Source organism: Physcomitrium patens, chromosome 8 (assembly GCF_059467195.1).
Source record: "Physcomitrium patens ecotype Gransden chromosome 8, ASM5946719v1, whole genome shotgun sequence".
NCBI lineage: Eukaryota > Viridiplantae > Streptophyta > Bryopsida > Funariales > Funariaceae > Physcomitrium > Physcomitrium patens.
In genome coordinates this window covers 12,934,132-12,961,828 of record NC_143417.1, presented here as the reverse complement: position 1 = coordinate 12,961,828, position 27,697 = coordinate 12,934,132, and the positions used below count along the sequence as shown (strand labels likewise).

General features: G+C 40.6%; 4 protein-coding genes across 29 annotated transcripts; 1 reads left to right on the top strand and 3 right to left on the bottom strand.

Moving 5' to 3' along the window:
- The first annotated feature begins 326 nt into the window (after positions 1-326).
- LOC112286126 (MLO-like protein 13) lies at positions 327-6,099 on the top strand. 2 transcript variants are annotated; one of them, XM_024527742.3, is made up of 16 exons: positions 327-1,025; positions 1,568-1,625; positions 1,762-1,955; positions 2,137-2,253; positions 2,359-2,422; positions 2,541-2,641; positions 2,766-2,840; positions 3,013-3,098; positions 3,317-3,366; positions 3,528-3,568; positions 3,685-3,912; positions 4,242-4,277; positions 4,489-4,556; positions 4,737-4,797; positions 5,059-5,356; positions 5,662-6,099. In XM_024527742.3, the coding sequence occupies exons 1-16, from the start codon at positions 900-902 to the stop codon at positions 5,829-5,831; spliced, it is 1,773 nt and encodes a 590-aa protein (XP_024383510.1). In that variant the 5' UTR covers positions 327-899; the 3' UTR covers positions 5,832-6,099. The 2 variants fall into 2 exon arrangements, with proteins under 2 accessions (XP_024383510.1, XP_090108744.1); XM_090252618.1 differs by lacking the exon at positions 327-1,025 and adding an exon at positions 1,204-1,370.
- Positions 6,100-6,464: 365 nt separating this feature from the next.
- Positions 6,465-11,283, bottom strand: LOC112286127 (uncharacterized). 2 transcript variants are annotated; one of them, XM_024527744.2, is made up of 11 exons: positions 10,314-11,239; positions 10,082-10,107; positions 9,452-9,517; positions 9,209-9,351; positions 8,661-8,944; positions 8,287-8,369; positions 8,054-8,110; positions 7,782-7,849; positions 7,539-7,651; positions 7,287-7,360; positions 6,465-6,910 (listed from the first exon to the last, which is right to left on the bottom strand). In XM_024527744.2, exons 1-11 carry the CDS (start codon positions 10,741-10,743, stop codon positions 6,794-6,796), a joined length of 1,461 nt encoding a protein of 486 aa, XP_024383512.1. In that variant the 5' UTR covers positions 10,744-11,239; the 3' UTR covers positions 6,465-6,793. The 2 variants fall into 2 exon arrangements, with proteins under 2 accessions (XP_024383512.1, XP_024383514.1); XM_024527746.3 differs by lacking the exon at positions 9,452-9,517 and having other exon boundaries at positions 10,314-11,283.
- A 390-nt stretch (positions 11,284-11,673) lies between these two features.
- LOC141045684 (serine/threonine-protein kinase TOUSLED-like) lies at positions 11,674-18,094 on the bottom strand. 24 transcript variants are annotated; one of them, XR_012218008.2, is made up of 9 exons: positions 17,156-18,094; positions 15,837-15,937; positions 15,364-15,740; positions 14,916-15,218; positions 14,633-14,686; positions 14,315-14,528; positions 13,514-13,987; positions 12,833-13,309; positions 11,674-12,430 (listed from the first exon to the last, which is right to left on the bottom strand). XR_012218008.2 is itself a non-coding variant. In XM_073535682.2 (8 exons), the coding sequence occupies exons 2-4, from the start codon at positions 15,877-15,879 to the stop codon at positions 14,659-14,661; spliced, it is 174 nt and encodes a 57-aa protein (XP_073391783.1). In that variant the 5' UTR covers positions 15,880-15,937; positions 17,105-18,094; the 3' UTR covers positions 11,677-12,430; positions 12,833-13,309; positions 13,514-13,987; positions 14,315-14,528; positions 14,633-14,658. The 24 variants fall into 24 exon arrangements, 4 of the variants coding, with proteins under 4 accessions (XP_073391783.1, XP_090108743.1, XP_073391782.1 ...); XR_012218005.2 differs by having other exon boundaries at positions 11,675-12,430; positions 14,916-15,018; XR_012218011.2 differs by lacking the exon at positions 14,633-14,686 and having other exon boundaries at positions 11,676-12,430; positions 13,514-13,656; positions 13,797-13,987; positions 14,916-15,018.
- Positions 18,095-23,673: 5,579 nt separating this feature from the next.
- LOC112285355 (uncharacterized) lies at positions 23,674-27,525 on the bottom strand. The gene is made up of 8 exons (XM_024526094.3): positions 27,458-27,525; positions 26,220-26,485; positions 25,860-26,095; positions 25,156-25,308; positions 24,802-24,957; positions 24,581-24,687; positions 24,247-24,402; positions 23,674-24,018 (listed from the first exon to the last, which is right to left on the bottom strand). The coding sequence occupies exons 2-8, from the start codon at positions 26,437-26,439 to the stop codon at positions 23,865-23,867; spliced, it is 1,182 nt and encodes a 393-aa protein (XP_024381862.1). The 5' UTR covers positions 26,440-26,485; positions 27,458-27,525; the 3' UTR covers positions 23,674-23,864.
- Between the last annotated feature and the right edge of the window lie 172 nt (positions 27,526-27,697).

Here is a 27,697-nt window from a genome sequence, read left to right as displayed (position 1 = left end):
TAAACTGCAAGTAAGTTGGAATATTCCGGGACACAATTGGGAAATCCCCTTCATTCACAATGGACCTCTGAAAGGCAAATGCAACGAATCCAACGGCACCATACCTTTTTAGAGTCGACCCGAAGTCGCATATTTATTTTTTCGCGTCACAGCGTGATTCGGTGTGTCCACTTGTTCAGCAGCGAATGGGGCCGAGTTACCTTTTTATTTTTTGTATTGAAGTTTACGTCGACTTTATTGTCGACTTTGGGAACCCCTCCCAACGTTTTGTCGATTTTTACTTACGTCCACTTTCGTCCCCTTCGTCTTCCTCTACGAGGCAGAGTTGACGATCCCATGCAAGGGTGGAGACTGGGAGGGGGGAGAGGGGAGGGGGAGAGGGGCCATGGATGGATCCGACAAGAGGCGGCAGCAGTAGCAGAAATCGCGGCGTCCTCGTCGGGACGCGACTATTCCGCCTAACCCACAACGCACAAATGGTTTCTGTGAAATATGGGGAATTCGCGTCTCCGCAGCCAAGCACTCGGTGCGATTCAAATTGTATTCCCCGATTTTTGAAAACAGTTCCTCCGCCCATCGTATCCCCCTAAATCGGAATACGTCCTCAATCTGAGTGTGCACGCACTTCAGTGTAGTGCAGTATGCACGCACGACTAGTAACCCAAGCCTTGGCCCAGTTGGCCGATCTCATTCCCAGGTGGTAGATTGCTCGTTTGTTTGTTTGTTTGTTTGTTTGTTTGTGTGTATGTGTTTTAGTGTGTGGGTCAGATAGGTAGACTTCGTTTTGTGTTTTGATCATGACCCAGCTTCGGTCGTGGCCACTGGATTTGGCTTTGAGGGGAGAAGGAGAGAGTGTTTATGTAATACTGCTGTGAGGTGGGGAAGAAACGAGTGAAGCAATGGCGGGAGGAACTGGAGAGCAGAAGTCGTTGGAGCAGACGCCGACATGGACCGTGGCAGTGGTGTGCACGGTGTTCGTGATTGCGTCCCTTTTGGTGGAGCGATTAATTCACCGTCTTGGCCAGGTACTGCGTTGTTCAATTGCGCGTCGGTGCGTCGGTGCCGGACCGGTTCGCCATGTTCACAAATTGTGTCGATTGTCCCAGCCACTTGTTCCTCCCGTCGCCGCCGTCTTCTAGAGTTGCCTTCTTTCTGCGCTTCGCCACGTATGTAAGGGTTGGTCAATCGGATTTTTGAGTCCAGGGTTATCGTTGATTGGATCGGAATTGGGAAAGGAGTTCAGAAAGTTGATGAGCACCGGTGCTGAGAACTCTTATTGAGCTAGATGAGTTCTTCGAAGCTCGATTCATGAGTCAGATGAGAATTCTGATGTTGGTCTTGTGAGAGTGCGTGACACCATCCATCTAGTGGTAGGATCTGATCGAACCTGCTCATCCAGTTCGGTGGTGTCGACATGATTCGTTTGAACTGCTGAGTGAGAATCTAGCATTGGCCTGGTATTTGAGTGCGGAATTGCCTGAAAGAGCTGGATCTATGCAGTTTTTTTATTTTTATTTTTATTTTTATTTTTTACTGTTTCCGGTGCATTCTTGCGTTCTTTTTGCAGAATTTCAAAAAGGCGAAGAAGAAAGAACTGTTCCATACGCTTGAGCAGATCAAGAATGGTAAGCTGAACATTCAACACAACTGTAGTCTTGTGTTTAAAGTATATGCAAGAGAGCACTATGCGAGTACTACCTGGGACAATTTCCTCATGAGATGAATTTGAGGGCACATGAACGTGGTGCACTGGTTTTGCAGAGTTGATGATCCTGGGATTCATTTCCCTATTCCTTACGGTGTTTCAAAACAAAATAGCCTCCATTTGCATTTCGGAGTCGTTGAATTCCAAACTGCTACCTTGCCCATATAGACCTCCTGTGGCCGAGGCTCCAGTTGCACGGCGTCGGCGATTACTTGCAACCGAGGCTGTTTCTCAAACTGGGTGCAAAGCGGTAAGCCTTAAGTTTGCTGGTGCAACTGTTTTTTTACGGAGTGGTTCTTGGAACCACAAAAGAGCCAGATTTTTATGTGTTGAACAATTCGTGTTGTAGTTTGACTCACTATGAGATTTTTTTTCTTAATGCGACTTGAGATGCTACGTCTTTGCTGAGCTTGGGGATTTACTCGTTGCAGGGCTTTGTGCCAGTGATTTCTGTGGAAGGTCTCCACCAGCTTCATATATTTATCTTCGTCTTGGCTATCATTCACGTTATTTACAGCTGCATTACCGTTCTTGTAGGCGTGTTGCAAGTAAGTAGCACGTGAACACTTCTTTTTTTACTGTTTTCATTCGTCATTTGAGTTCTACCAGTTTCGAATATGAGCGTTTTTTCTAACGCTTTGGTATGAAATCAGGTGCACAGCTGGAAGAAGTGGGAGTTGGATTCCCACAAAGACGCACTCTCAGCTGCAGACGACGGTATGTCACTTATTTCTGCCGTGGACACCAGAGAGTAGCTCCTTCAATAAAATAAAATAAAAACTAAAATAAATTTAATGAAAAGGAGTCTCATGAGATGAGGATTGGTTGTGGGCAGCCTTGGATACGAAGCACACCCATCACCAATTTGCTCAAGACCGGGTCAGATACAAATTTCTCCACACGACAGTAACTGGCCTGAATCTCGACAGTTACATCGTAAGTTTGGCTACACAAGCTGCTCTACAAAGAACACTCGTCAACGTTATTTGGCTCGCAGGATATGAGTATTATCTTTCCAAGTTTTAAACTAATGGGTTGAGAACTCTGAATGTGCGTGCAGTACAGCTTCTTCAGGCAATTCGGAAAGCCTATCTATAGATCCGACTACTTAAGTCTTCGTTTGGGCTTCATTGCTGTAAGTCATGTGTTCATCTTTCCAGTCATTGTTTAAAATAGTCTACTTGACATTCCAGATGAATCTTATGAACGTATACGAATTTAGAAAAATTGTCATGAGAGTCGTTTCCTGCAGATTTCAAGTCTTTGGTTCTCTATCTCTAATTATCAGACCTCATGCTTGACATCAGAAACACAGACTTCCTGTAGATTACGATTTCCACAGTTACATTGGACGCGCTATGGAGGACGACTTCAAACATGTGGTTGGCATTAGGTGTGAAAGCATCTCTGTACTTTAAATATTGTCTATGTGGCTTCTCAATAACTGCCGGACACATGGTCATACTTGTCCTTCTCACTTGCATATATGTATAGATGTAATCTTGTCTTTAGTTGGTTTTTTTTGTGTCGTACTTAATTCTATCCGTGTCTCTTCATACACTATTCCAGTTTTTTAACCAGGCAGCTAAATAAGGCTTGTGTTTCTGACAGTATTTTCTTATGGGGGTTTGTCTGCCTTTTCCTCCTCTTGGATCTAGACGGTTTGTTCCACCTATCATCTCTGAAATCTTATTTGATTTATGCCAGTCCCCTGCGAGAGTTTTTCGATCTTTGCAATGTATATGTGCACACCTTCTAGTATGTATGTGCTTGCTTTGACACCTGATTCCTACATTGTGCCATTGGTATTTCTTTTGAGCAGGCTGGTATACTTATTTCTGGATAGCGTTCATACCTACAATTGTGAGTTTCTGCAACCTTGCCTCTGATGGGGAAATACCAGTGCGTAACTGTATGAAATGAGGATTCTTGCCTGTACTACTTCAATGTGATAACCGAAATGTGTTCTGTGGTTGCAGTTGGTACTGATCGTTGGAGCAAAGTTGCAGCATATCATTCTCACTTTAGCAATTGACGTGCGAGGAGGTGTGAATACGGTTGAACTGAATTCAGCAAATGACCTTGATGACAGTCACAAGGATGAAGAAACACTGGACAAGATCGTCAAACCGGTTATTCGGGATGACTTATTTTGGTTTGACAGGCCCACTCTTCTGCTGAAATTGATTCACGTCATTCTCTTTCAGGTATTTGATTCTGTACTGGATGCTATTCGTTGTGCAATGAAAATTTCTCAGTACTAAAGCTTCAAGGAAGAAGGTTAGATTGATTTTAGTTTTTGCTTACTCGTGTATGCAATCGGTACTTATTGCATGGGACTTTCTTACTACCTTGGTCATCTTCAATCTGGATAAACTCTATGAACTCTATACATTCTCTATGCCGGTATACATGGAATTGCTAAATAAATCAAAACAACTTCTAGTTCAGATGTGCACAAAAAATTTCAGGAGATTTGTGCTTCAATTTTTACGCTGTGCTATTCAATGACGTGTTTCTCACTTTTGCGCTGCAGAATGCCTTCGAGCTTGCCTTCTTCTTCTGGGCTATGGTGAGGAAATAGACATTCTTGGGCTGTATCTGCTAAACTGAGTGCGTAGGCAGAGAAGGAAACTCTAGCATGATAGTTCTGCTTTTGATGCCGTTGGATACTCAGGCACTAAGCTAATGGTTTAGTTTACTCACTTCATTCGCACAGATTTCTTTTTCTTCTTTATTTCCCTTGCCCTCTAACCATGTACAGAGTGCTCGATGTGATGCAGTTTACGTTTGGTTTTAATTCCTGTCTAGTAGGAAAAAGATGGATGATCCTCGTTCGCCTTGGGATGGGGTATGCTTCCAAAATAGATAAACTCTGGCTGTCTTTGCCTATTGTTTTGCCTCACTATCGTACAACTAAATAAGAAAAAAAATTGCTTGAATTTTTTTCTTATTGAATCATTTCTCTGTGATTTGAATCGTCGAATTTTGTAATACTAAAAGAAGCGCGTTGGTTGGCATGATTGCTCAGCGTTTTTGTGCAGGTTCTGTGCAGTGCGAGTACTTTACCCCTTTATGCCCTGGTCAGCCAGGTGAACAACCTACTCTCAATATCTTCATAAAATGAATGTGAGCATTAACAACAATGAAAACAGGGGCCCTAGAAGTGCCAGGAACACAGTTCGCAAGCCTTCATCTTATAGATTATGTGGGTCGTTATCCTCCTCCATTATGCAAACTGAGCTTTACTAAATGATAAGCTCTGATGAATCTTCTATCCATCTGAACATGCAGCTACGCACAATAGTGTTCGTTTTGTGTCTCCAGAGTTAATCTCTTCATTGTTATGGCAGATGGGATCCAACATCAAGTTACAGCATGCTTTCTCTGAAACCACACGATCTGGCATTTCAAAGTGGCGTGAAAAAGCTGTGAAGAGTTCAAAACCACATCCCAAGCCCAAGGAAAAATTACATTCCAAGCCTAAGGAGAAACCACGGCAATTGGCTGGCATTGTAGGCATCAATAAGGAAGTAGATGAGCAAGGTCGCGCTAGGAGCATTGAGCTTCCTCAGCGTGGTACTCAGCATGGTCACAAACAACATCCACACCCTCACGGTCATCACCAGCACCCACATCCTCCTCATCATGGTAATAACTCAAAATTATTTGTGGTTCTTGTTACGAATTTCTGCAACTGTAGATTTCAATACTTCTAATGCTTTTTCGTTCACAGGCAGGTTACATGTTGACAGTAAAGTCCACCTTGATCTTGCAAATTTTAAAGCAAAAACCTAAATAGTTACACCTAAAATAAATATCCCTTCTGGTGTTGGATTTCAGCTCTTCGTTGATTCTGGGTTCCTCTACCCTGCCTTCACGGATGTATACAGTTTTTCCATCGTTGGATCGCTTCATTCACTAATTGTTGACTGTTCTGATGTGTAATTTTTCAGAGGGTTCACATGTTGTAGAGATTAATGACGCACCAGACATGAACATTCGAAGCTCTGCATCTAATACAAATTCAGAGAACGCGTCTTCTGTACCCAACATTTTCCAAATTGCTGCTGCAAAAATGGCAGAGAAAAAGTCTGGAAGTACACAAAATGATAGTACACCCTAGATTGTGAAACCTGACGAAATCACGTACATTTTTCAATAGATTCAAAACGAAGGTCACAGGACCCTGTCATGAGAAAATACGAGTATTTCATTCTCTGGGTTCCACAGGTTTAAAATTATGAAAAAGGGCTTTTTTGAGGCCTGTGACTAACGCATTAGTCTTTATTGCACACCTAGTGAAATTCCGAGTTGCAAAAAATACTACTACAGCCAGAGTGAAAAGGCAATTTCTACAACACATCGAGTAAATCGTTGATTCTATTTGTCAATTTCCAGTCCTTCTCTTTAGTAATGTATTTCTCTCCGCTTTGATGAACTCACTCTTTTACATTTCTGGTACATCAAAGTTAATAAATAATAATTGTATATAAAAACTGTAATTATGATTTGTTACATCATCGTGACACCAGGGTTAGTTGCCTCACACTTATCGGAATATAGGTTCAAAATTCGTGGAAGCGTCACCTCCAGCAACAAATTAGCTGTGATATTCACCATCTTTGCCGATAAAACCGGTAAATCTTAGAAGCATGAAATGACCTGCCAATTCTTTCATGCATCTGTGGTATTTTCTTTCAACTTCCCTACGCTTCGTGAAGTGACACTGAACAATCATCGAGAACGATGTGAACCATTTTAAAGTAATGATTCGTAATAGTATTTACAAATATGATTTAAAAGAATGATACAATGGAATTGACTTGACAACGCAATGTAAACGATTCATTTACGATAATTTCAGTTGTGCCAAACGCCAACTCTTTAAAAAGCAAAACTATTTGACGAGAAGCTATTGCTAGCACCTCAAAACTACGAGCAAGAGTAATTAGATAGAATTATAAATCAAAACTAGCATACGAGTATCATCCAGACCAACATAATCTGTCTATTCTGCATTATGTGAAGCCATCTTTGCCTATACAGATACACAACCCAACTATTACCTACTTTCTTGCAATAAAATTAATTACCATCAGTGATATTCAATTCTTTGTTGCAAACATCCACCGACTTGATGGTCAGACAACCTTCATTTGGCTCTCCCCAAGGTATCCCATTTCTGACAAGAAAATCAGTAACCTGCACATATAATATAGAACAGGTGTAAATAAGGGGATTGTAGAAACTGATAAAATGCACAGCAAGAACAATCGAAATTAAAGCGCCCAAATGAGCAAGAGGTTAACGATCCGCGGACTTTTCAGCACATGAACTTCCATGCTCTGATACATTACTATCCGCCATCCCTTAAATTTTGGTTATTTTGTGCAAGTGAGAGGTAAAAATTATCAAAGACAAAGCACACACAACCCGGTTGGTTCGAAGCACCCTTACGATTGTAGAACAGATATGCAGGAGCTGAACAAATTAATGAGCTCAATCTCGAATTTCAAGCAGATTTACAAGAGTTGAAAGTTTTCAATCGCGTTAACAGGAATAATTCAAAACTACTTACCGCCGGTTTGATTTTAGCACAGCCATTACTACTGTGAGAGCCATATCCAGTGATCACAGTGAGCATATTCACCGCTGCACAAGCAATCACAGAAGTGAAAATCTACGAACACCAAGATAGAACCTTTTTTCCACTGCATACAATGGTTTTGAAAAACGAACCTGTCAAAGCATCTGTGAGTACAATATCACGATAGGCCACATGCTGTCAGACCAATAACACATGAGGGATGAAAGGAATCGTGTGACATACAAGGAAGGAAAATGAACGTTTGAAGGCGATGCTGCAAAAATCGAAGTGCTTCACCAACATGCAAAGCGTGCAGATCGATCTCAATGTTTACAATGTTTACAATATCTTTGTTCCTGACAAAATACGTAAACAAGTAATAACAATCAGATCCTCACAATGTTGATACCATCCAAGCCAATTTGTTGATCGCAAATTCCTTAAAACATGCTCAAAGATCAGATTCTCGAAATTACGTCAACATACTTGGACTGGAATATGAGCTGACTGGCAAGTTCATCAGCTTGTTGAGCAAGATATTTGTATTCCTTTCCCTGAAAAGGACGAGATTAGTTAGTCAAAACACTTGAAGATGAAATAGGACTATTGATGCATGAATATGTTTATAGCACTTAACAAACCCAATTAGCGTTGCAAATAACGAACAAGATGCTCCCATAATGAGTAATTCTACAACAAACAACTTGAATACGATACATGTCATTCCAGTTAATTAGAACCAAGTTTTGAAATACAACCTTCCCAGACAAAGTGGCAGCACGACAGTGCTCTCCACGATCATAAGCTGCAGCAGCCTAATAAACATAATAGCATAAATAAATAACATAACCAACCGTTCCTAGTACAGCATTACAAAATAGAGCACTACATTCGTTCATAAAGACAGTAAAGATAGCACAATTCAACTTGGGCCAATACCTGTTACAGGAAATGCATGGTGAGTTCGTATTTAAGCTAATAGAATATGCACCTCTTTAAAATAATAATTCATCGTGCGCCAAAGGGCATTAGCAAGGAGACGGTGGCGCCCATATTCATCATTTTCAACTCTTCCTAACAGTTGAAATCCATCTTCCGTGTCAGTATTTATGGCATAATATCTGATCGTTCTCAGGAAATAACATAAAAATGCAGATAAATTCCTTCTATGTGGCTATAATTATAATCAGCACATTGAATTTCTTTCCTGAAAAAAAAAAAAAGAAACAAAAAAACTACACAAAAATAACCGAAAATGTTCATAAATCAGAAGATCAAAAGCAACACATCAAGTTTATGCACAACAGCTAAAGAATTAGAATTACCAAACCCTACAAAACACTGACGGCCCCACTGTGTATTTACCGTGTGAATGGAAGTGAGAAGTGTTCCTTTTTTCAGAGACAGGTTTTCCACATGATCCATCTCTTAAGGACGCTTCCGCCAGACTCTGTTTGAACGGCACCACTGGGTTTTTAAAGTCCGCCCACGCTGCCCTCAATGGCCGTGAGGAATTAGGTCTGTCACAACTGTTCTTGAATACATTTATTTTAAGTATATCCTGGTGGTTTCCGTGTACTTTTGACCCAGGAGAGAATCTTACGCCGTGATTATTAGTTGTTGCATCCGAGCAAAATCTTTTTGCATCCCTGCAGCCCCAACAGCTGACAAGTCAGCCAAAGAAACTTCACGACTGTAAAGTACTGATTAGATAATCATGCGCCTATGAGAGAGTGATCAGAAGAGAGTAATCAGGTGAGCACTAGTCACCTATTTATCGTTCTATGTTAATTGTTGTTACATATATGTGAAAGAAATGACAGCCTACGAAAACACTGGAAAATTGCAGTCCGCCCGCCAACTTCCTTGAAAAATCAGATTACGAATGCCAGCAATGAATTTACAGAAATCACCTTGATGTGTGTGAACCTTTGTTTTCGAATCTGCGGTCAGAACGAAAATCTCTCAGCTCATTCAAAGAGCGCAGTTTTTCCACTGGATTAGCCCCGGCCCTGACTATCACGTTGGATCCGTTCCGAACATCCTCACGACGTTTCTGCCAGAATACGAACATAGATTAACAGACTGACTGAATGCAACCACTTGATTTTACCTTGTGCCCTGCACAAGGTAACCATGGTTCATGTGATCATTACCTGCAATTCCATTTCTACGGGAGATTTGTCCATGGATAATTTCTTCATCTGATGAAACGAATTTACCTTGTCATTCGATGTTTTTCACAAGAATACCGTACCACTTTGTTAGTTGAGGCAACGTTCTGTGATTGTTAGGAAGAAGACGACGCAGATTGCAGTAATACTTCCAGACTCTGCAATCTTGAAACTTCATGTGTGCTCAAGTGACAAAGGCACCACGCAAGAGTGACAATCAAACACTCTTACCACAACCGTCCTATCACCTCATTTAAGAACATACAATATAATAACAACCATATCACTCAAAAAACTTCTCTACAAACTTAATCCATCGACAATAAAAGTTCAGAATAAATCGAGCGGACAACCATTTCTACAATTGAGATTGCTCTGAGGCTATTGAAAATTTCTACGCGAGCTAGAAATGAAGGTCTACACAAAGTAGTTGTCCATGTTTGTTTAGATGGGATAGCCCGCATTTATTCTGGGGGGAGGTGATTGCCACTTTTGAAAAGAAAACAGGACTTTGAAAGATGAATCGCTGGAAAGATGAGGATCACAAACCTTCCGAAATGATTCATTCCCCTATTAAAGATGATTGCTGAGAACCGCAAACAATAAACTTACCTTTTGGGTGTCGTCCTCAAAATCATCTGAGACAAACGGAACGCAATGAATGTCACGTAATTTTCAATCAACTGCAGCTGTCATTTAGAATCACTCTCTTGAGAAGCCAGAAGCATGCTACGAAATTTAGCAGATCATAGGTTACTGAACAGTAGAGTAGAACAATTTAATCCTCCAATCCCATCTCTCCTCATTCCTCTACTACGTACATCAGTGCCATAAGAGAACGTACCCAAGTCGCCACTAACGTCCATGCTGGCCTCGAAGTTGTCACCAGACCTAGAGAACAAACACTCCTCAGCAGCTTGACGAGATGCAATATTATCTGGTTTTCTATCACTTAAGTGCAGATGTCGCGTAGACGCTCCCGCATGCGCTGCATGCGAATTATGTAAAAGGCTATTATGTTGAATTGGTGGATACCGATTAATAATCCCTACGATGGCACTACCATATTTTTCCAGCAACAGGTCTTCACATCCGAAAATCACCGGAGGTGCACTCAGCAGCTCCTGAATATTGCTGTTCTTTAAAAAATTTAAAATATTCCCTGGAATGTGCACATTTGGTTTGTGCGCAGGAGTGCATTCCACGCTCCAACCACCGTGGCCCATTCTCGGTGCACCTCGCCATACATGTCGTTCAAACCCCTGATCATACATGTCCGCTCCTTTTCACAAATTCCCCGAACCTTCACGCAAAATTCTTGATTCCAAAGACCACACACGCTAATCTCCTCGAAAGTGAGCACTTAAAAACCTAGTCCACGCACAATCAAACCCCAGCGCCCAAAACCAGGGTAATATGTCAATATCCCCTGAAAACGCTTTTTCACCACGTCAATCCACACCGCAGAAGCTCGTAACGCGCACCAAACCGATTTAGAAGACGCAAACCACCACGAAAAGCACGCTTAAAACGTCAGAAATCGCTGCCATTGCCACACGACGATCCACTTTGCTACAGCGCTTCAACGACGAGAAGTTGGACTTGAAAGCTCGTTCTCCTGCAATAGAAAACCAAAAACGCAGCGGAAAAGCTCCACCACACTGCCGGAAACCAATTCACACGACTACACGCTTCACATAAAACGCTAAGTAATGTATGTCGCGTTGCGTAGAATCGATTGAGGCAGCATGAATTGCACGACACGTAGTGCGAGGCAAAGCAAGCAAGGCAAGGAAAGCACTTCAGGAGGAGGGGAAAAGGAGGCTCGGTAGCTGAGCTCAAAAATCTAAGAATTCTATAATATCTACTTCGTCTGTACAATCCATTCCAGTCCACGAACTCCACACGTCTGAGGGGAGTTGAGTAGTCGAACGAAAACCTTCGTTTCATTCATTAAATCGCATTTATTCTGTCCATATTGACATTATAAAACCAATTCCTGATGTTTCGATTGTTTTACGTGGAAGTTTCATGGAAGTTTCGTTGCCGAAGTATGTGTCACCAGGGAAATGAAGTGCGTCTGAGTAGTGACAAATTTAATGATGAGAATCCTTATTTATGCATAAAAAATACACTCTCTTCTTCATAAATTTACACACCAGTAAATGCTCGTCCTCGGGGCACACATTTATGGTGAGAAAACTGTGGGTGCATGATGAAGACGTGGATGGGAAATGACATAAAATTTATATCCTACACATTATAATACATTTTACTATAATATACAAAGTCATTATAATATATGTCCTACCCATTGTAATATATTTTACTAACAGCTTAACTTTTTTTCTTTCGTTCTATAGTGATGAGTCTGAGGTAAGGACTGGGTGTACAGAATTGATGGTGATCAGCACCCTGTGAGAATCAAGTGTGTGACGACTGCAATGGGACCGGAGCTGCAGAACGGAATGCTTCTGAAATTTTGCTACTTGTGCTTGACGGTGGTTGCCTCTGAAACCTTCTGACCATAGAAACTCGAGCTTTTGTATCAGTCAAGACGTAGTCAGGGTTCTTCTTCTTGAGCAGTTGCCAGGTTGACTGGGTCCACTCCGGTGTGTCGAACTCCTCGCTCCCCACGTCCCTGTGGTGGATTTCTGTCTGGGAAACTGCCTAGTTTGAAGAGTGCTTGGTGTTTGTGTGTGTGCGTCTCTCTCTTTGTTGAGGTAAGTAAATGTATGGCGAACTTGAGGGATTGTGTCTCAGGTCGTGTTGTGATGAGCTAGCTCTTGTTGCGGTGATCAGATCAAGTTGTGTATGTGTGTGTGTCAAACTTGGGCTTTTCCGCCAATTACGCTGATGGTCAAAGTGTGGCACTTTCGATTATGACTCCGTCTTCAAATTCACCAGTTCCTCATTTCAAAACAATTTTATCTCCTTGAAAACGTAGAGTTCATTTGATTTCTGTACACAATGATGTGCGTGATGTACTTCGTCTCAGAGGAAAATAAAGTAAAGATTGAATTTTCACTGAATATCAATGAATATGGACTGAACAATATTAATCTAATCAAATATACATGATATGTGTTAAATTATCATGAAAAATATTGAGAAGTTTTAACACGCAAAGCTTATCAAAATTACAATAACAACTTCGAACTTGATTTTCATGAGATTTTATCCTACAAAACTAAAAAAAGTCAAACTTTCATTGAAAACTTTTTAATTTATCATGAAAAAATTGAGATAGTTTTGCTTTGTTTAAAAAACGTATAATTGATTATGTCATACATCTCATTACTGTAGTAGGATAACATGACAAGACTTCTCTCCAACATTGAAAGTGTGAAGAGCAAAGTCGACCTTCAGGAACCCAACCCTAGCGGTGTCGGTAGGACCCTGACCACTCACTGTGAGTGTCGGTGAAGCCTGGTCGATGACCTTCAACGTCGGTGAAAAGCTATGTCATCCCGAGTAATGTCAGCATGACCCTTGCCCATTTAGTGTTAGGTCGGCAAGGTCCTGGCCAATCATTCTGGGGCCCCTTGATTTCAGCTTCATTGGTCTCCAAGCACGACCAGCCTCATCTTGTCAGCCCACCTCTGTTAAAATTTCGTGACTATTGAACTTGGAAACTGAGCCCACCACCCTTCGCTTCTGGAACCACGAGACTTTATCAAGAGAGCTTTAAAGAGCTAGCTCCACATGGGGTTAGCAGTAGAAGATAGATTCTGGACCAAGAATTGAGTGATCAATAATCTAAAGATACGCAGTAGCGTTTCGCTCCTCCTTTAGGAAATTCTCCAACGTGGGCAAGTTTGATAGATCAGAGCAGCAACACTGTGTCAAAACCCAGACTGAGTCGCCTCGTTGGGCACATTTTCTTGAAGATAGTTTTATTATTATTATTATTATTATTATTTATTTATATATATTTATTTCCAGAAAGACCGCATTTCAATATTACAGGAAGACCGAAAGTGTTCTGTCAGAAGTAAATAGAAGACGATTCTGAAAAGAAAGCAATTATCTACTTAAGTTTACCATCAGTAGAGAAGTAGACAGTTGGAATTTGTTCAAGAAAGTTGAAAATTCTTCCAATCTTCTGTTACATTGATGTACAGCCCACACTCTTCATGAATCTCTGGGGCCTTAGTGCACAAGGATTGCACTTGGATAACCCTGATCTAGTCATCCAAGCACATCGGTAAACAAGTTTGACTGCGTTACTCCTAAAGTTCGTGGCTGGAAACGTGGGATTTGATAAATGCAACTGCCTTGAATCGGTAGATTACGTCATGTAAATCAAAATATGTTAATGATTTACCAGACTTGAACCGGGAGTATGAGTTTTCAGTAAGGCAACCATTCAAGACATCCACTGCAATTTCGTGCTGGTGAAGTTTATCACCGCGTGTTGGAGCTTTTTCTTCATAGATGATAAGTAAGTATATTGAACTGCGGTCAGCGGATCTGGCCTATCCACTTCGTCGTGGGTAAGACATCGCTTCAGAATCCCTGAGCAGTAAATGACAACCAGTTTGACTATCATCAGCAGATTTCATCAATCATGGAAACTGTGTTACGTTAACCAAAGCGAAAATTGACGAACCTCACGGATCTGAATAACGATCAGCTGAGTAGAACATTGAAATTCCAAAAATAAGAACACACAAACAAACAAGTGTGCTATACGCACAACCGAGAGAAAGGTCATGAAGCCACCACGTCGAGTGACACAGTACACAACTATATACCATCTGTGAAGGAGAAGAAATGAACAAAGTAACTTTGGTAGCACGACTTGGGTAACACAAAAAACCACAACTGACATGGAAATCCAACCTCTCGAATTGAAATGAGAAACATTATTGTGCAGGTCTTATTCTGTAACGATCTTTGCCTCCAGGGAAACAAATGTCCGCGCTGGAAACTCCACTTTGGCGGCATTGACTCTGGTGTCTTTTCGCATCAACTGCTCTTGACATTGGTTGTGGCCGGAGGGGCGATTTCCAAAGATCATCTACTACAACATGACAACAACTGACCTCACATCGACCTGAAACAAGCGCACTGGACTTGTCAACTTCCCCCACACTCGAATATGCAAATTGCTGCAGCAATGAGCATCAAAGTATCAATAGCGTCATCTTCTTAGGATACCTAAGAAGATATTAACGGAATCTTGTTCAGGTCAAACATTTAGGAGGTGAGTACCTGCGCACCACTATTACGATTGATTACACCTAGAAACTGGACCATTGTCATTGGTTCACTGAGAAGATACATAGAATACATGGACAAACTACAGTGACACACTCCTGCGATTAATAAGCCCATCAGTGGTGGCTAATAAGTATTAAGCTTAATGATTTTATGCAAAGTCGCAGTAATTGTACCGAATTCAAAGTTAACATTGCCTTTATGATTGTTTTGCACATTTTACCAGTAAAATTCTGCGACTTGAGACATCAATTCCATGCGTTGAGGCTCGGGCTCTTCCTTTATGATTTTGCCAAGGCCAAAATCAGTTATCTTCACCACGCCACCTGAAATGAAGAGGATATTTTCGAGCTTTAAGACATAGTGTATGATCCGCGGCAGCTACTTATTCAACTTCACAATCCCAGACGATATTTGCACTAGAATCATGCTAGCCTCCCTTTCTGATTGAACAAGAGTCTCGTTTAAAATGATTTCCAGATCTTTGCCTAAGACAGAGGCACAAGTTATGCCGAGCTTCAATCTTCTGCAACATGAGCAAATTACATATGTGCGCAGACTATGTCAAAAATATGTTCATTATATCAAGCTCAATGCGTCCAAATATGTCAGAAAGGTAATTGAGACATTTACACACAATGTCAAAGAGACAAGAGTTAAAAGTTCGAAACCTAGAGTATCGAGATGACTTCTCTATAAGCAAAACCATCCCTAAACTTTAGAGGAAGATATTCAATCTCGAAAATATTCCACAACGCCACTTTATGTCCGAACAAAACTCCTGCAGATGTTAAACTCCTGTGTGGATGTCGACACTTGCTTCAGACATTTGCTACAGACATTTGCGTCTTCTCATTGCTCCACTGCTCATTTAGCCTACGTATCTTGCAAGCAACATGTCTGTAGTCCACCAGATCGAAGCCAGTCCCATCCTTACCCTTACATTGGCATTTCCGAGTCTATTGGAGTCTTGCTAAAGTTTAGTGAGGGCCTCTTGCATTTCAACCGTGGCCAATTGAACAAGTAGATACGAAACCACCTAAATTCTCTAATGCCACAACAAAGTGGTCAATATCAGAAAGTAATTGAAAATAATTTTTCGTTCTGAGTATGATGAACTGCTGGAAGCACAAGCAAAGACTACCTTGTCGAAAGGGCTGAGCATTAAAATTAATCCCCATTTGCATCAAACACTGCTCCAGATATTGATCATCATCCTGGACATGAATGTGGCATCAGGATTCCCTGCATGTCAAATTATTTTAAAATGGTTGTATGTAACCCTTAATAATTTTTTACAAAACTTAGAATATACTAATAATTATACATTTTCATAAATAAATACATAATTTAGATAGAAATCCAATGCAATTCCAGCTAGTAATGACTTTGTATTCGTTTGGTTGATAAAAATTGCAAATACCTTGATACATACTATTTTAATGTTTGAAATTAAAACAAAGAATATTAAAATATACAAAAACTGGATTGTGATTACTACTAATACATATATATATATATATATATATATATATATATATATTATAAATTAAAAGATTTACTCAAATTGCTTTGCAAGCAATAAACATCCTCTTAAAGCAATGTATTTTCATTATCTTTTATACACTCCTTATAGAATCTTTAAGTTGCATAAACTTAATATATATTTTTTAATACACTCTTTGCATATGTGAAAGCAAAGGTGAAGCATTATATAGAAATCTTGAAGGGACATTATTTTAACAATAAGAAAATTGCAAACATAATTGATTTTTAAAAAATATTATACTAAGTATTTAAGCTATTTTGAAATTATTTTTTATAATTTTAATGTGCTGATAAATAAATTTAATTATTTTAAAAAAATAAAATTAGAAACTTGGACCATTTCATTTAAAAAGATATATATTTTTAAGTCTATATTTTTTAAAATAAAACTTATGATAAATTCTACTGATGTCAATTTTATTAAACTTTTTATCATTGATAGTTACAATATATATATATAAAAGCATATGCTTCACCTTTGCTTTCACATACTTAATATTTTTTAATTAAGATTCATATTATTTTAAAAATTAAAAACTAAAGAGGTTATTAAACTAAAAATAGAATGCTAACTCAAAAGTGATATTCTATAGTATACATGGTATATAAATTTATAAAGTTTCAACTGAAATTTTTGATACAGAGATAAAAGTTAGATCTGCAACTGATAATAAATCTTGCATTTTCAAAATACTTCAAAATTTTTAGACCAAACTTTGTGACCTATATTAATGTTATTTACAAAATTTTAATATTTTTAATAATTAATTAGTATTTAAAGCATAGGGCTATTTAACATTCTCCTAAAATAATTATAATTATAATAGTCCTATTATTATTACTTTGATATGATCAGGTAATTACTTTCACACATAAATAATTTGAATTGTGAACCTCTCAACAACAACATGCAACCTTTTGGTACTTTTAGGCCATTGCGGTCAAACATGAACCCTTCTTTCATTGTTGCGTCAATGGAGAGCCTCATAAACCTGAAGACTGCCAACCCACTTGATCCCTAATTCCTGCAAACCCTGAAACTCCCAGTTTTATCCGGAATTTATGCAGCACACTGTTCACCCAGTTTTGCGTCAAGTTTGAAACGGTTATATCTCGTTACAAAATCGCGACCCCTACGAAAATCTGGAATCTGGTGAGCTTTCCGATGGATCCATGGTCAATACGTCCATGTCTTCAATAACCGTTCTCTCCTCGAGTTAACGATTGTTTTCTGTTTTTGCTTTCTCATGTGATCTTCCCACGGCGCTGAGCTCTTCTCATCATTAAGAAATTTGTTCTTCGGAAAGCCAACGTTTTCCGGGACTAAAGTCTTTCGTAAAGCCAATAATAAATGTAGGGCGAAGAGAAGAAAAGGTAAATAAAAAATCTAGTTTTTTTTGACGTATGCCGGGGCGGACGATATAAGTCCTTTCCATTTTAGTGGTGGAAGAATCGAAAAGGAAACAAATTTCCTATTTTGTGAAATAAATTGCTGCGTGCTGCAACCGCCAAAAGGCGTGGAGATTCTTGCCATCGCAGTTGTATTTGTTGTTGGGAGGTTTGGGGTCCTCTCCAGAAGCCTCACATCTGCTGTTACGCTTCTGATGTGCTTCTCAAGAAGCTAGACATTTTTTTATCACTTCGTACTTGGGTTATGAATCTTGACCATTCGATTCTCAAAAATGTTTCCAAAAACCACATTACTCATCCAATTTCATGTGAATCCGTGCATGTGACCATCACTAACCTACCTATGAATTCAATTCAGACCAAGGCGACGTGATTCTCACCCTTGAATCGAGTGTGTGTCCAACGGAATCCTACAAACCCAGATTTCAGTACGTGCTGTTTTCTCGTAGGAGACGAGAATGATGCAAATGAGCTAATTGAATGGTTCAAAGGGTATGACACCAAGTTGCCGTTATGGTTGAGGCAGTTACTTGTGCAACAGGAAAGCTTTTTGATGAAGTCATCAATAACTTGGATGAACACTCCTAAATAGAATTTGTTGGTTGCAGTAAAATGCCAGTGGATACACAAACTTAACAAACCGAGTATGCAAGTGAACCGACTTTTATTTCTACAATTATGTACACAGTTTAAGTATATACACCAATTCTTCGTACGCTTTACACTCGGTAAATTGACTCACACCTGACGTAAGACTAAGTACAACTCACGACCAAGGGAAAAAGCTGAGATCGCTACTCAACCGGTGAGGTCTTGCCCTTCAGGATTTTCTTGTTCATCAGAGGAGATGAGGAAGGTGCAAAGAGGACCACCAGGACACTCACGGTAATGGCGCTCGTGAGCGAGTCCTAGTTTGACAAGAGCCACCTCTAAGTCCCTTTCATCCACACCTGCATCAGAAAAAGATGCTTATATCGATGATAACAATTTGCGATGACAGGCATTACCATCAATTATGAACTCAAGTTCATTCCAAACACCAGGTGATAGCACATCAGTGACCTATTTGTTATAGAGAAAATGGGGCCATTCACCTTGTGATCTGTCTGAGCTTACCAATTCTCTCGGCAAGATGTTTCAGCGAGGTATACGGGTTGAAAATGCTCGGCTTGTTGTATTGAAACATAGAAAGCAAACTCCACACAAGCAAGTTAGGACCAGCAAGGTTGCACTTCACAAATAGAATGTGGTATGAGATGATTCTTCCCATGCCAACCCTTTTCTTATATACTAGTACCAAGGTACCATGTGTTACAACCCATATGGGATATCTCTTAGGACCAGCCCTCTCCTTGTATTCTAAGGCACTATAGACCAGCAACTAACCTTGTAGGATATCCCTCATTACTCATATACTCTATTGACCATTAGCAACAACTAAATGAGTTCTTTCCTTCAACACTCCCACTTTGCTACTGGTCAATTAGCTATCAATCCTAATGCCTTACTCAATATGTTGTGTCTCTCTTTCACCAAGGCTTTTGTTAGCAAATCAGCCAACATGTATTTGGTTTCACAATACATCATATCAATAACTCCCATCTCTATCTTCTCTCTTATAAAGTGGTGTTGAATATCAATGTGCTTGGTTCTTGCATGATGCTTTGGATTCTTTGCAAAAGCCAAACATCCTTGATTGTCACATCTCAATGGAGTGGCTTCCAATTGCACAAGTCCAATGTCTTCCAACAACAACCTCAACCAAATTGCCTCCATTGCTCCATGACTTGCTGCCATATACTCCGCCTCCATTGTGGACCTTGCAATGGTTGGTTGTCTCTTACAATTCCAAGATATGGCTCCCATTCCAACAAAGAATACATAGCCCGTTGTTGATCTTCTATCATTTGTATCTCCAGCCCAATCCGCATCACAATATCCATGTAATGCAATGTTATTTCCTCCAAGACATAGTTTATGGTTCAAAGAGCCTTTCAAGTACCTCATGATTCTTTTGATGGTTGCCCAATGCATAGGACCTGGTTTTGCCATGTGTTGACTTACAACACTTACTGCAAATGCAAGATCCATCCTTGTACCCACCATTGCATACATGAGTGAGCCTACTGCTGCCTTGTATGGTATGCCTTGCATTTGATGCTCAACTTCAGCATATTCCTCATCCGTGAGCTTCATCAACTTCAAGTTGGCTTCCAATGGAGTTCCAATGGGCTTGCAATCTTGCATATTGAATCGTTTCAATACTTCTTCAATGTACTTGCTTTGACTCAATGTGATGGTCTTTGATACTCTATTCCTTGTAAATTCCACACCCAAACAATAATGAAGCTCTCCCAAATCACTCATTTCAAACTCTTTCTCCAATTTCTTCTTCAACCAATCTAATTTTACCATGGTGTTGCTTAAGATGATTAAATCATCTACATAGAGGATCACAACCAGCAAGAAGTCCTTGGCTTGCAACACATACAAAGAATGGTCAGCTTCACTTCTTATAAAACCTTCCTTCACAAAGAATGAGTCAATGCGTTGATACCATGCTCTTGGTGATTGCTTGAGTCCATACAATGACTTCTTCAACTTGCATACAAGGTTGGGTTTGTCTTGATCAATAAATCCTTGAGGTTGCTCCATGTAGATGTCTTCTTCCAATTCTCCATTCAAGAAGGCTGTCTTGACGTCCATTTGATGCATCTCCAAGTCTATTGATGCTCCAATTGCTACTATAGTTCTAATGGTAGTGAATTTGGCCACTGGAGCAAATGTCTCATTAAAATCTACTCCAGCAACTTGTGAGTAGCCTTTGGCAACCAATCTTGCTTTGTACCTCACAACATTGCCTATAGCATCTCTCTTGGTTCTAAACACCCACTTACATCCAATTGCTGAACGATTTGGTGGAAGTGGAGTCAACTCCGATGTCTTGTTGTCCATAAGAGATTTGTACTCTTCTTGCATAGCAATCTCCCACTTTATTGCATCACCACACCTCATTGCATCACACAAAGTCAATGGATCATCAAGAAGAGCAACATTGGCCTGATCTTCACTTACTTGTGGAAAGATGTGGTTCTTCCACCATTCACCTTGTGGTCTTCTTTCACGTGTTGGATATCTTCTTTCATGCAAAGAAGATGAGCCTTCATGCACCTCTTGCTGCCTTCTATGGCTCATACACTTCTTTCTCTCATTCATTGGTTGATATTCTTCATCTTCATTCTCTTCATTGTCCTTGTTGTATCTTGCTGGAATTGAAGTCTTTATAGAGTTGGGCTCTTCTTCAATGATATCTTCATTTTCATCTTCACTTTGAGAATGCTCTTCTTCATCTTCTTCTTTGTTTGCTGAAATTGAAGATGTGTCCACAAACACACCACTACTCCCACTTGGACACATCTCCCACTTTTCACTTGCACTCTTATACTCTAAGAACTCTACATCACGACTTTTGATGATCTTTTTGGTGTCTAAACACATGAGCCTATATGCCTTGGTGCCTTCACAATATCCAAGGAATGCACATCTTGTGCCCTTTGCATCAAGTTTGCCTCTCATACTATCTGGAACTTTAGCATATGCAATGCATCCAAAAATCCTCATATGAGATAAACAAGGTTTCTTACCCGTCCAAGCTTCTTCGGGAGTCATTCCTTCAAGTGCACTTGTGGGACACCTATTTCTTGTATATACGGCATTTACCACAGCTTCCGCCCAATACTCATATCCAAGCTTTTGAGCATGAATCATACTCCTTGCCATCTCCACAATGGTGCGATTTGCTCTTTCAGCAACTCCATTTTGTTGTGGGGTATAGGGAGTGGAGGTTTGTCTTGCAATGCCTTCATGCTTCAATAACTCATCAAAGTCTTTGGACAAATACTCACCTCCATTGTCCGATCGCAGCACCTTAATCTTGTGCTCACATTGCTTCTCCACAAGTGCTTTCCACTCCTTAAACTTAGCAAAACACTCACTTTTGGCCTTGATGATATAAATCCATACCTTCCTTGAAAAGTCATCAATAAATGTGACAAAATATCTTGCTCCACTCATAGATGCTGTTTTCATGGGTCCACAAACATCCGAATGCACAAGCTCCAGCAATTGATTTGCTCTTGTTGCAATTCCACTAGGAAATGGTGTCCTATGTTGTTTGCTTTGAATGCAACCTTCACAAGATAGATTCATAGTAGAATGGCCAAGGTCTAAGCCACTTACCATGGATTGAAGCTCCTTCATGCTTTTGGCATTCAAATGTCCAAGTCTTTGATGCCAAATGCCCACCTTATCTTCATTTGATGGAAATTCAGCAAAAGCAGCAACCTCTACTCCATTGATGCGCTTGCAATTGATAATATAGAGATTGCCATCTCTAATCCCTTTTGCTACTTCTTTGCCTTCCATGGTTCTCACAAAACATCCATTCATATTGAATTGCACTTTGCACCCATGACTTACAAGTTTGCTCACCGAAAGGAGGTTCTTCTTCATCTTTGGCACATGCAACACATCCTTGAGTGTGATCCTCTTGCTTATGCCCTTGACCACTACTTCCACTACAATGGTGCCCATTCCAATGGCTTGTACCATACCATTATCACCTAACCAAACCTTAGTTGCTGGAATTGGTTGATAAGTGTTAAATGAACACTTGTATGGAGTCATGTGTTTGGTACATCCAGAATCCACGATCCATTTGCTCATATCAAGCATGGAAGAAGTTTGTTTTGCCATGAATGCAAAGTCATCACCTCCATGGTCATGAAAAGCATTATTGGCATTCTCTCTTTCTCCTCTCTTTGCCTTGAAACAATTCCTAGCAAAATGCCCTGGTTTTCCACAAATATAACAAGTTTTGGGAAGATTACGTTGAATGGAAGTACTTGCCTTACTTGGTCTCGTGAATAGTGCTGATTGCTCTCCAATAGACTCCTTTTGCTTTCTTTTGGTCACTTCATGGGCTAGTCTTGCCGTGACATAGTCCAAAGTAAGATCTTTTCTTGAAATTGACTCCAATGCCACAATGAGGGAGGAATAGGAGTCTGGAAGGCTTGAGAGCAATGTCATCACAACATCTTCTTCAGGTAAAGGCTTGTCAATAACAGCAAGTTGGTTTGCAAGTGCTTTTACCTTATTCACATGAGCCATGAGATCTTCACCTTCTTCCATCTTCACGGTGAAGAATTTTTGCCTTGACCATAGTACATTGGAGAGATTTCTACTCTCATAGACGTTGCAAAGAGTCTTCCATGCCTCTGCTGCCCCTTTGCAAGAAATGACATGAGCAAAGTTGCTCTCATCTAAATTGGTGGCAATTATGCCAAAAGCCTTCTTTTCTCGTCTTTTGAACTCCTTATGCTCCTTGATACTTGCCTCTACCCCAGGTGCCTCTTCGTCCTCACATACAATCTCCCAAAGATCCAATGACGCCAAAAGTAGCTCCATTTTGGCCTTCCAGTGGTGAAAGTTGTCACCTTTGAACTTTTCAACCATTCTCAAGCTATCACCCTCAAAAGATGCCATCTCAAGCTACACGTAGGTCCAAAAAACTCTTGATTTGGAGTTGTAATGGAGAAGATATCACTACTCAAAGATCGCTGAACCACAAACCCAGAATTCGCTGTTTTGCAACTTTTTGTAAATTATGAGTCCAAATCACGTCTAAATGGTGGGGAATGAATTGTAAAGTAATTCTATGGCTCTCATAAGTCTCCCTCACGTCACTCCACTCAAAATGACTCACTATCTCATGAAACTTTCAAACACTAGTGTTACTTCAGCAAAGACACTATCAAGGTCTTGCACAAAACTCATATACTCACAAATCCAGGAGCAATGACTTCAACAACACACTAGCACCATTCTACCATAAGATCCCAACCACCAAAGTAAGCAACAAAGAAAATAATGCAAGAACAACTTACTTGGTAAGAGAGTGTGGGCCCATAACCTATTGAAACATAGAAAGCAAACTCCACACAAGCAAGTTAGGACCAGCAAGGTTGCACTTCACAAATAGAATGTGGTATGAGATGATTCTTCCCATGCCAACCCTTTTCTTATATACTAGTACCAAGGTACCATGTGTTACAACCCATATGGGATATCTCTTAGGACCAGCCCTCTCCTTGTATTCTAAGGCACTATAGACCAGCAACTAACCTTGTAGGATATCCCTCATTACTCATATACTCTATTGACCATTAGCAACAACTAAATGAGTTCTTTCCTTCAACATGTTGGACTCCTCCGATTTATCGAATTCAGCAATTCGTAAGTGCATGGCAGCACGCTTTGTCCGCCTGTCATAGTCTGTAGCCGCTCCTGGCCAAACACCTCGCAGCTCCCTGTTGTATTTGAAATCACGTTAAAATATGAACTACAAAAATATGTGTAATATCAATCAAGAAGCTTGTCGTGTTCGTATTGTTTCAACAGCTAATTCACGCTACAGTCGATGATGCATCACAGGCGACTCCAAGTCAATTAACAATAGTAGATGCCCGTTGCCCATACTTGTGTAACGATGCTGGTAAAATCAACGAAAAGCTGTCGAAAGTTGAATCAAAATTAACCTCAAAAATATGTTGCAAGTGTGTGTTGAGAGGCCATGTAAGTTGCTGATGTGACGGCAGACCTCATGAGAATCTTGAATATGCTTCAAGGTGGACACCTTGCCCTTGTGTTCTGCTTCCAGCTGTAACGCTAACCTCCTAATACGAGAAGCCGCTCTGGATGCAAACAATAACAATGATAATAAAAACAATCAACACTTGGCTGTGGATTTTGCTGTTGTATAATACTTGCAGGTAGATAATAACAGCGCTGATCATTAACAAAACATTATGTATTATAGGCCCAACTTATTCTAAACAAATTTATTTCAAAGAAGAGGCAAATTCATTTTACCTGTGCTTATAGGTGGTGTAGCCAGCAGTTTCCAAAATATCAGCAATATCCTCTTCTTCCATATGCAGCATTCCCCTTACACTAACAATTCCAGCACCTATCAATTTCTGCACATCAAGAACTGATCACCACCCATTTGATAGACAGCAATAGACGCGTGTAATAATGAATGCTCGTTACGCACAAAGTTCAGAAGCTCCACGATTAACAAGTGAACCCACCTGAAAGGTCTTCTTCAGAACATCGAATGTCAAGTGCCGGTGAAAAAGAGCAACAGCTAAGAACCATTTCTCCACTTCTTCTTCTCCAGCATCCACGTTAACACCCAACTCCTTTGAATACCTCCCTCCCACTTTGCTCAATAGCATATGAACGACCTGGCCCTCAAGGCAAAGAATTAATCTGAAACCGTTCTAAGCTGCCAAAATCTGCTTGCTACATTCAGGTAAATTATCGAACAACTGCGCATTGGGAACAACAACAATACGTTTGGACGTAAATCGGCTGAAAAGTAACAGCCGCTTCACTCCCATTTCAAAGATAACAAAGCTACAAACGATTAATTCAGCACCCACCTTGCGAGCAATTTCACTGTCAAGGAGGGTGAAATCATCATCGTAAGAACTGGTCATAGAAGAAGTTCCTTGATCCCCATCATCGAACAAAAGACTTCCCTCACTGCCCCTCACTTGCATCTTTAAGAAGGTCGTGGTCGTGCTCATGCTCACCTGTGATGGAATTGTTTCAAGTATTCAATACCAATGCCGAGAAACATAAGAAAAAAATACTCCGAGAGACAAGCAATTTAACCCACAACTTCCTTGAAGCCCGATACTTAAGATTCAAAACAATCCATGCACATAATCGAGTTTTTCACTCTAAACTCTCCTTCTGAGATCAATAAAATTTTGGAAGATTCAATCATAGATTTAATCAATAACTTCACGAGTTGCACAGAATTACTGAGTTTCCAGAAGAGTAAAAAGAATATGGTCAATCGTTATGTCAGGTTCAATGATAAGACATGTACATATTGAGCTTCGTAAGCATCAAAAAATTTCCACCCCCAAGAATACTTGGGCAGAAACACGCTCTGGCCTACTTTTGGACTACCTAAGCTTGCTAAGCATTTACAGAACTGCACAGTGAAATATGGTACCAAGAACATTCATGACATGCTGCCTCGTGGCAGTGTATAAATCAGACTCAAACGAGTTAAGGTCATCGTGCTGGAACATCAAGGGGAACTTAATGGCCCATCTCGCGACGGCTTCATTACCGGGACTGTACTTTTAAGAGTCCGACTTCCATCCGCAGGCGGCACCACGGTTCGTCCAGAACGGGGCGTACCACGCGTGACCGACAGGGTGGTTCTAGTAGTGCGAGATTCTTGAAACTTTATTGGAGTTTCCTCGGGATCGTTATCGTGCTCTTTTGGGCTTTCGCCCCTCTCTGTACCGTTTGCATCGTCCCGTGTTGAACCGCCATCGAAATCACCATCCTCATGCTCCCTCTCTGAAAAGCATTCCCCACATGGACAATCACCACTCTTTCCTGGAGATGTTTGTCATCAAAACATGAAGTTTTTATGAACAATTTGAGCTTATGTGGATGCATGTAGATGCAGCGGAGCAAGTACCTGGAGTGTGAGGCTCTGAGTCGTCCCTTCTTAGTACTGTGGGTGGTGGCGACTCTAGAAGAGGTCCATACATAAAGGAATCCGATGTTAGAAAATTCCTCAAGTTTTGTAAAAGGCCACTTCGTGCGGCACGCTGACGCGTAGTTTGTGCCACCCTACGTGCTTCCTTGAATTTCTCATGCCTAGGCACTACGCCCTTGTGCAGCCGCAAATCATTCATCGTTGTTGAAGTCACCAATCTCACCAATTTATCTCCACCAAAGCACCTGAATGCCACGGGGTCACATATATTGAAAGAACACATAAAGAAGAAATTCAGATAAATAATCACATGAGATCAGACAGACATAATATTCGGCATGGACTATGGACGCGAAGCATGCGAAAGAGCAAACTCAGGCAACTCTGACCTGCATGGACCTAATTAACACGCTGTAAATTTCAGCTGGAAGTCATTTGCCACTGCAGGGACTTAAAGAGCGGGGAACAAGGGTTATCAAATTTTCCACCAAAGAGTAACCTATGAAATATCCTTAGTTTTTATTGCTCCAATAAAAACTTCAAATTGGAGTTTCGAACACCGTTACTCTTGTCGATGCAAGGTATTGCGCAAACAAAAATAAAAATAAAGCATATTCTAAAAAGCGAACAAGAAAGAACATAGTATTACTCAAAAAACGAAAAGAAGAAGAAGCGACATGCATCACAGCCATTGCGTCAGCAGCAGAACTCTCTTCCATTCTTGCAAAAAGCTACCTCGAACGGTATCCTGTTCTCAATAGCGTCTGTACAATATCTAGCAGAACAGCGGCACGAAGGGGAAGACTGACGATTATTGGAAGCTCAGGACCACCACGCACCCGTTTTCTATGAAAAAAAATCAAAGAACTCAAAAAATACCCGACAATATGCTCTTCAAGCAACAAAGAAAGCTCGGAACCACATTACAGCCCCAACATCCCCACCGCCAAAGCCTACCAATACTCAAATATTCAACAACGCAATAACGGCCCACTCTTCAAGGAAACTCCTTACTCCTGTAAACCTGATAGCACATGTAATTATGAAAAAATCCTCGCAACGCTGACATCCAACCAAACAAGGGGTGTCGCAACAAAGTACTGGAAATCGAGCGTGCTTCTCTCGCGCGCAAACCCTAACTCAGAATAGAAAAGTCCCCGACAACAAAAAAGAACAAAAAAAAAAAAAAAAAAAAAAAAAAGGGTTGCGCAGCGTACCTTGCAAACAGCAGACCAAGCAATTCGACAACGGATTCCTTCAGTTGCTGCTGCTGCTGCGAACAGACACCGAGACGAATGGAACGAGGGGCGATGCCCAGGAAGCAATAGCTGCGCGGGAGAAGGCGTGGAAACAAGTGGCAGCCAGGTTGTCCTACCACGTGTCAGGCAACCGTTACTTCTGTACGCGACTCCATGCACGGACTTCAATCGCTGATGTGGCATGCGCGTCTCGTGGGA

What these genes read in the sequence shown, in the direction of transcription:
- LOC112286127 (XM_024527744.2), bottom strand. Translation starts at nt 10,743, where the DNA reads ATGTATGATCAGGGGTTTGAACGACATGTATGGCGAGGTGCACCGAGA. An exon ending in TTGAGGACGACACCCAAAAG is followed by an intron (nt 9,518 to 10,081) that starts GTAAGTTTATTG and finishes TCGAATGACAAG; the next exon opens with GTAAATTCGTTTCATCAGAT. An exon ending in AACGTTCATTTTCCTTCCTT is followed by an intron (nt 7,361 to 7,538) that starts GTATGTCACACG and finishes TTGCTTGTGCAG; the next exon opens with CGGTGAATATGCTCACTGTG.
- LOC112285355 (XM_024526094.3), bottom strand. Translation starts at nt 26,439, where the DNA reads ATGAATGATTTGCGGCTGCACAAGGGCGTAGTGCCTAGGCATGAGAAA. An exon ending in ACAGTGAAATTGCTCGCAAG is followed by an intron (nt 24,958 to 25,155) that starts GTGGGTGCTGAA and finishes CTTGAGGGCCAG; the next exon opens with GTCGTTCATATGCTATTGAG. An exon ending in TTCTGAAGAAGACCTTTCAG is followed by an intron (nt 24,688 to 24,801) that starts GTGGGTTCACTT and finishes CTTGATGTGCAG; the next exon opens with AAATTGATAGGTGCTGGAAT.
- LOC141045684 (XM_073535682.2), bottom strand. Translation starts at nt 15,879, where the DNA reads ATGCAAATGGGGATTAATTTTAATGCTCAGCCCTTTCGACAAG. An exon ending in TGCTCAGCCCTTTCGACAAG is followed by an intron (nt 15,019 to 15,836) that starts GTAGTCTTTGCT and finishes TCTTCATTTCAG; the next exon opens with GTGGCGTGGTGAAGATAACT. An exon ending in CAAGTCGCAGAATTTTACTG is followed by an intron (nt 14,687 to 14,915) that starts GTAAAATGTGCA and finishes AGTGGTGCGCAG; the next exon opens with GTACTCACCTCCTAAATGTT.
- LOC112286126 (XM_024527742.3), top strand. Translation starts at nt 900, where the DNA reads ATGGCGGGAGGAACTGGAGAGCAGAAGTCGTTGGAGCAGACGCCGACA. An exon ending in TAATTCACCGTCTTGGCCAG is followed by an intron (nt 1,026 to 1,567) that starts GTACTGCGTTGT and finishes TTCTTTTTGCAG; the next exon opens with AATTTCAAAAAGGCGAAGAA. An exon ending in CCTTCTTCTTCTGGGCTATG is followed by an intron (nt 4,278 to 4,488) that starts GTGAGGAAATAG and finishes GATGTGATGCAG; the next exon opens with TTTACGTTTGGTTTTAATTC.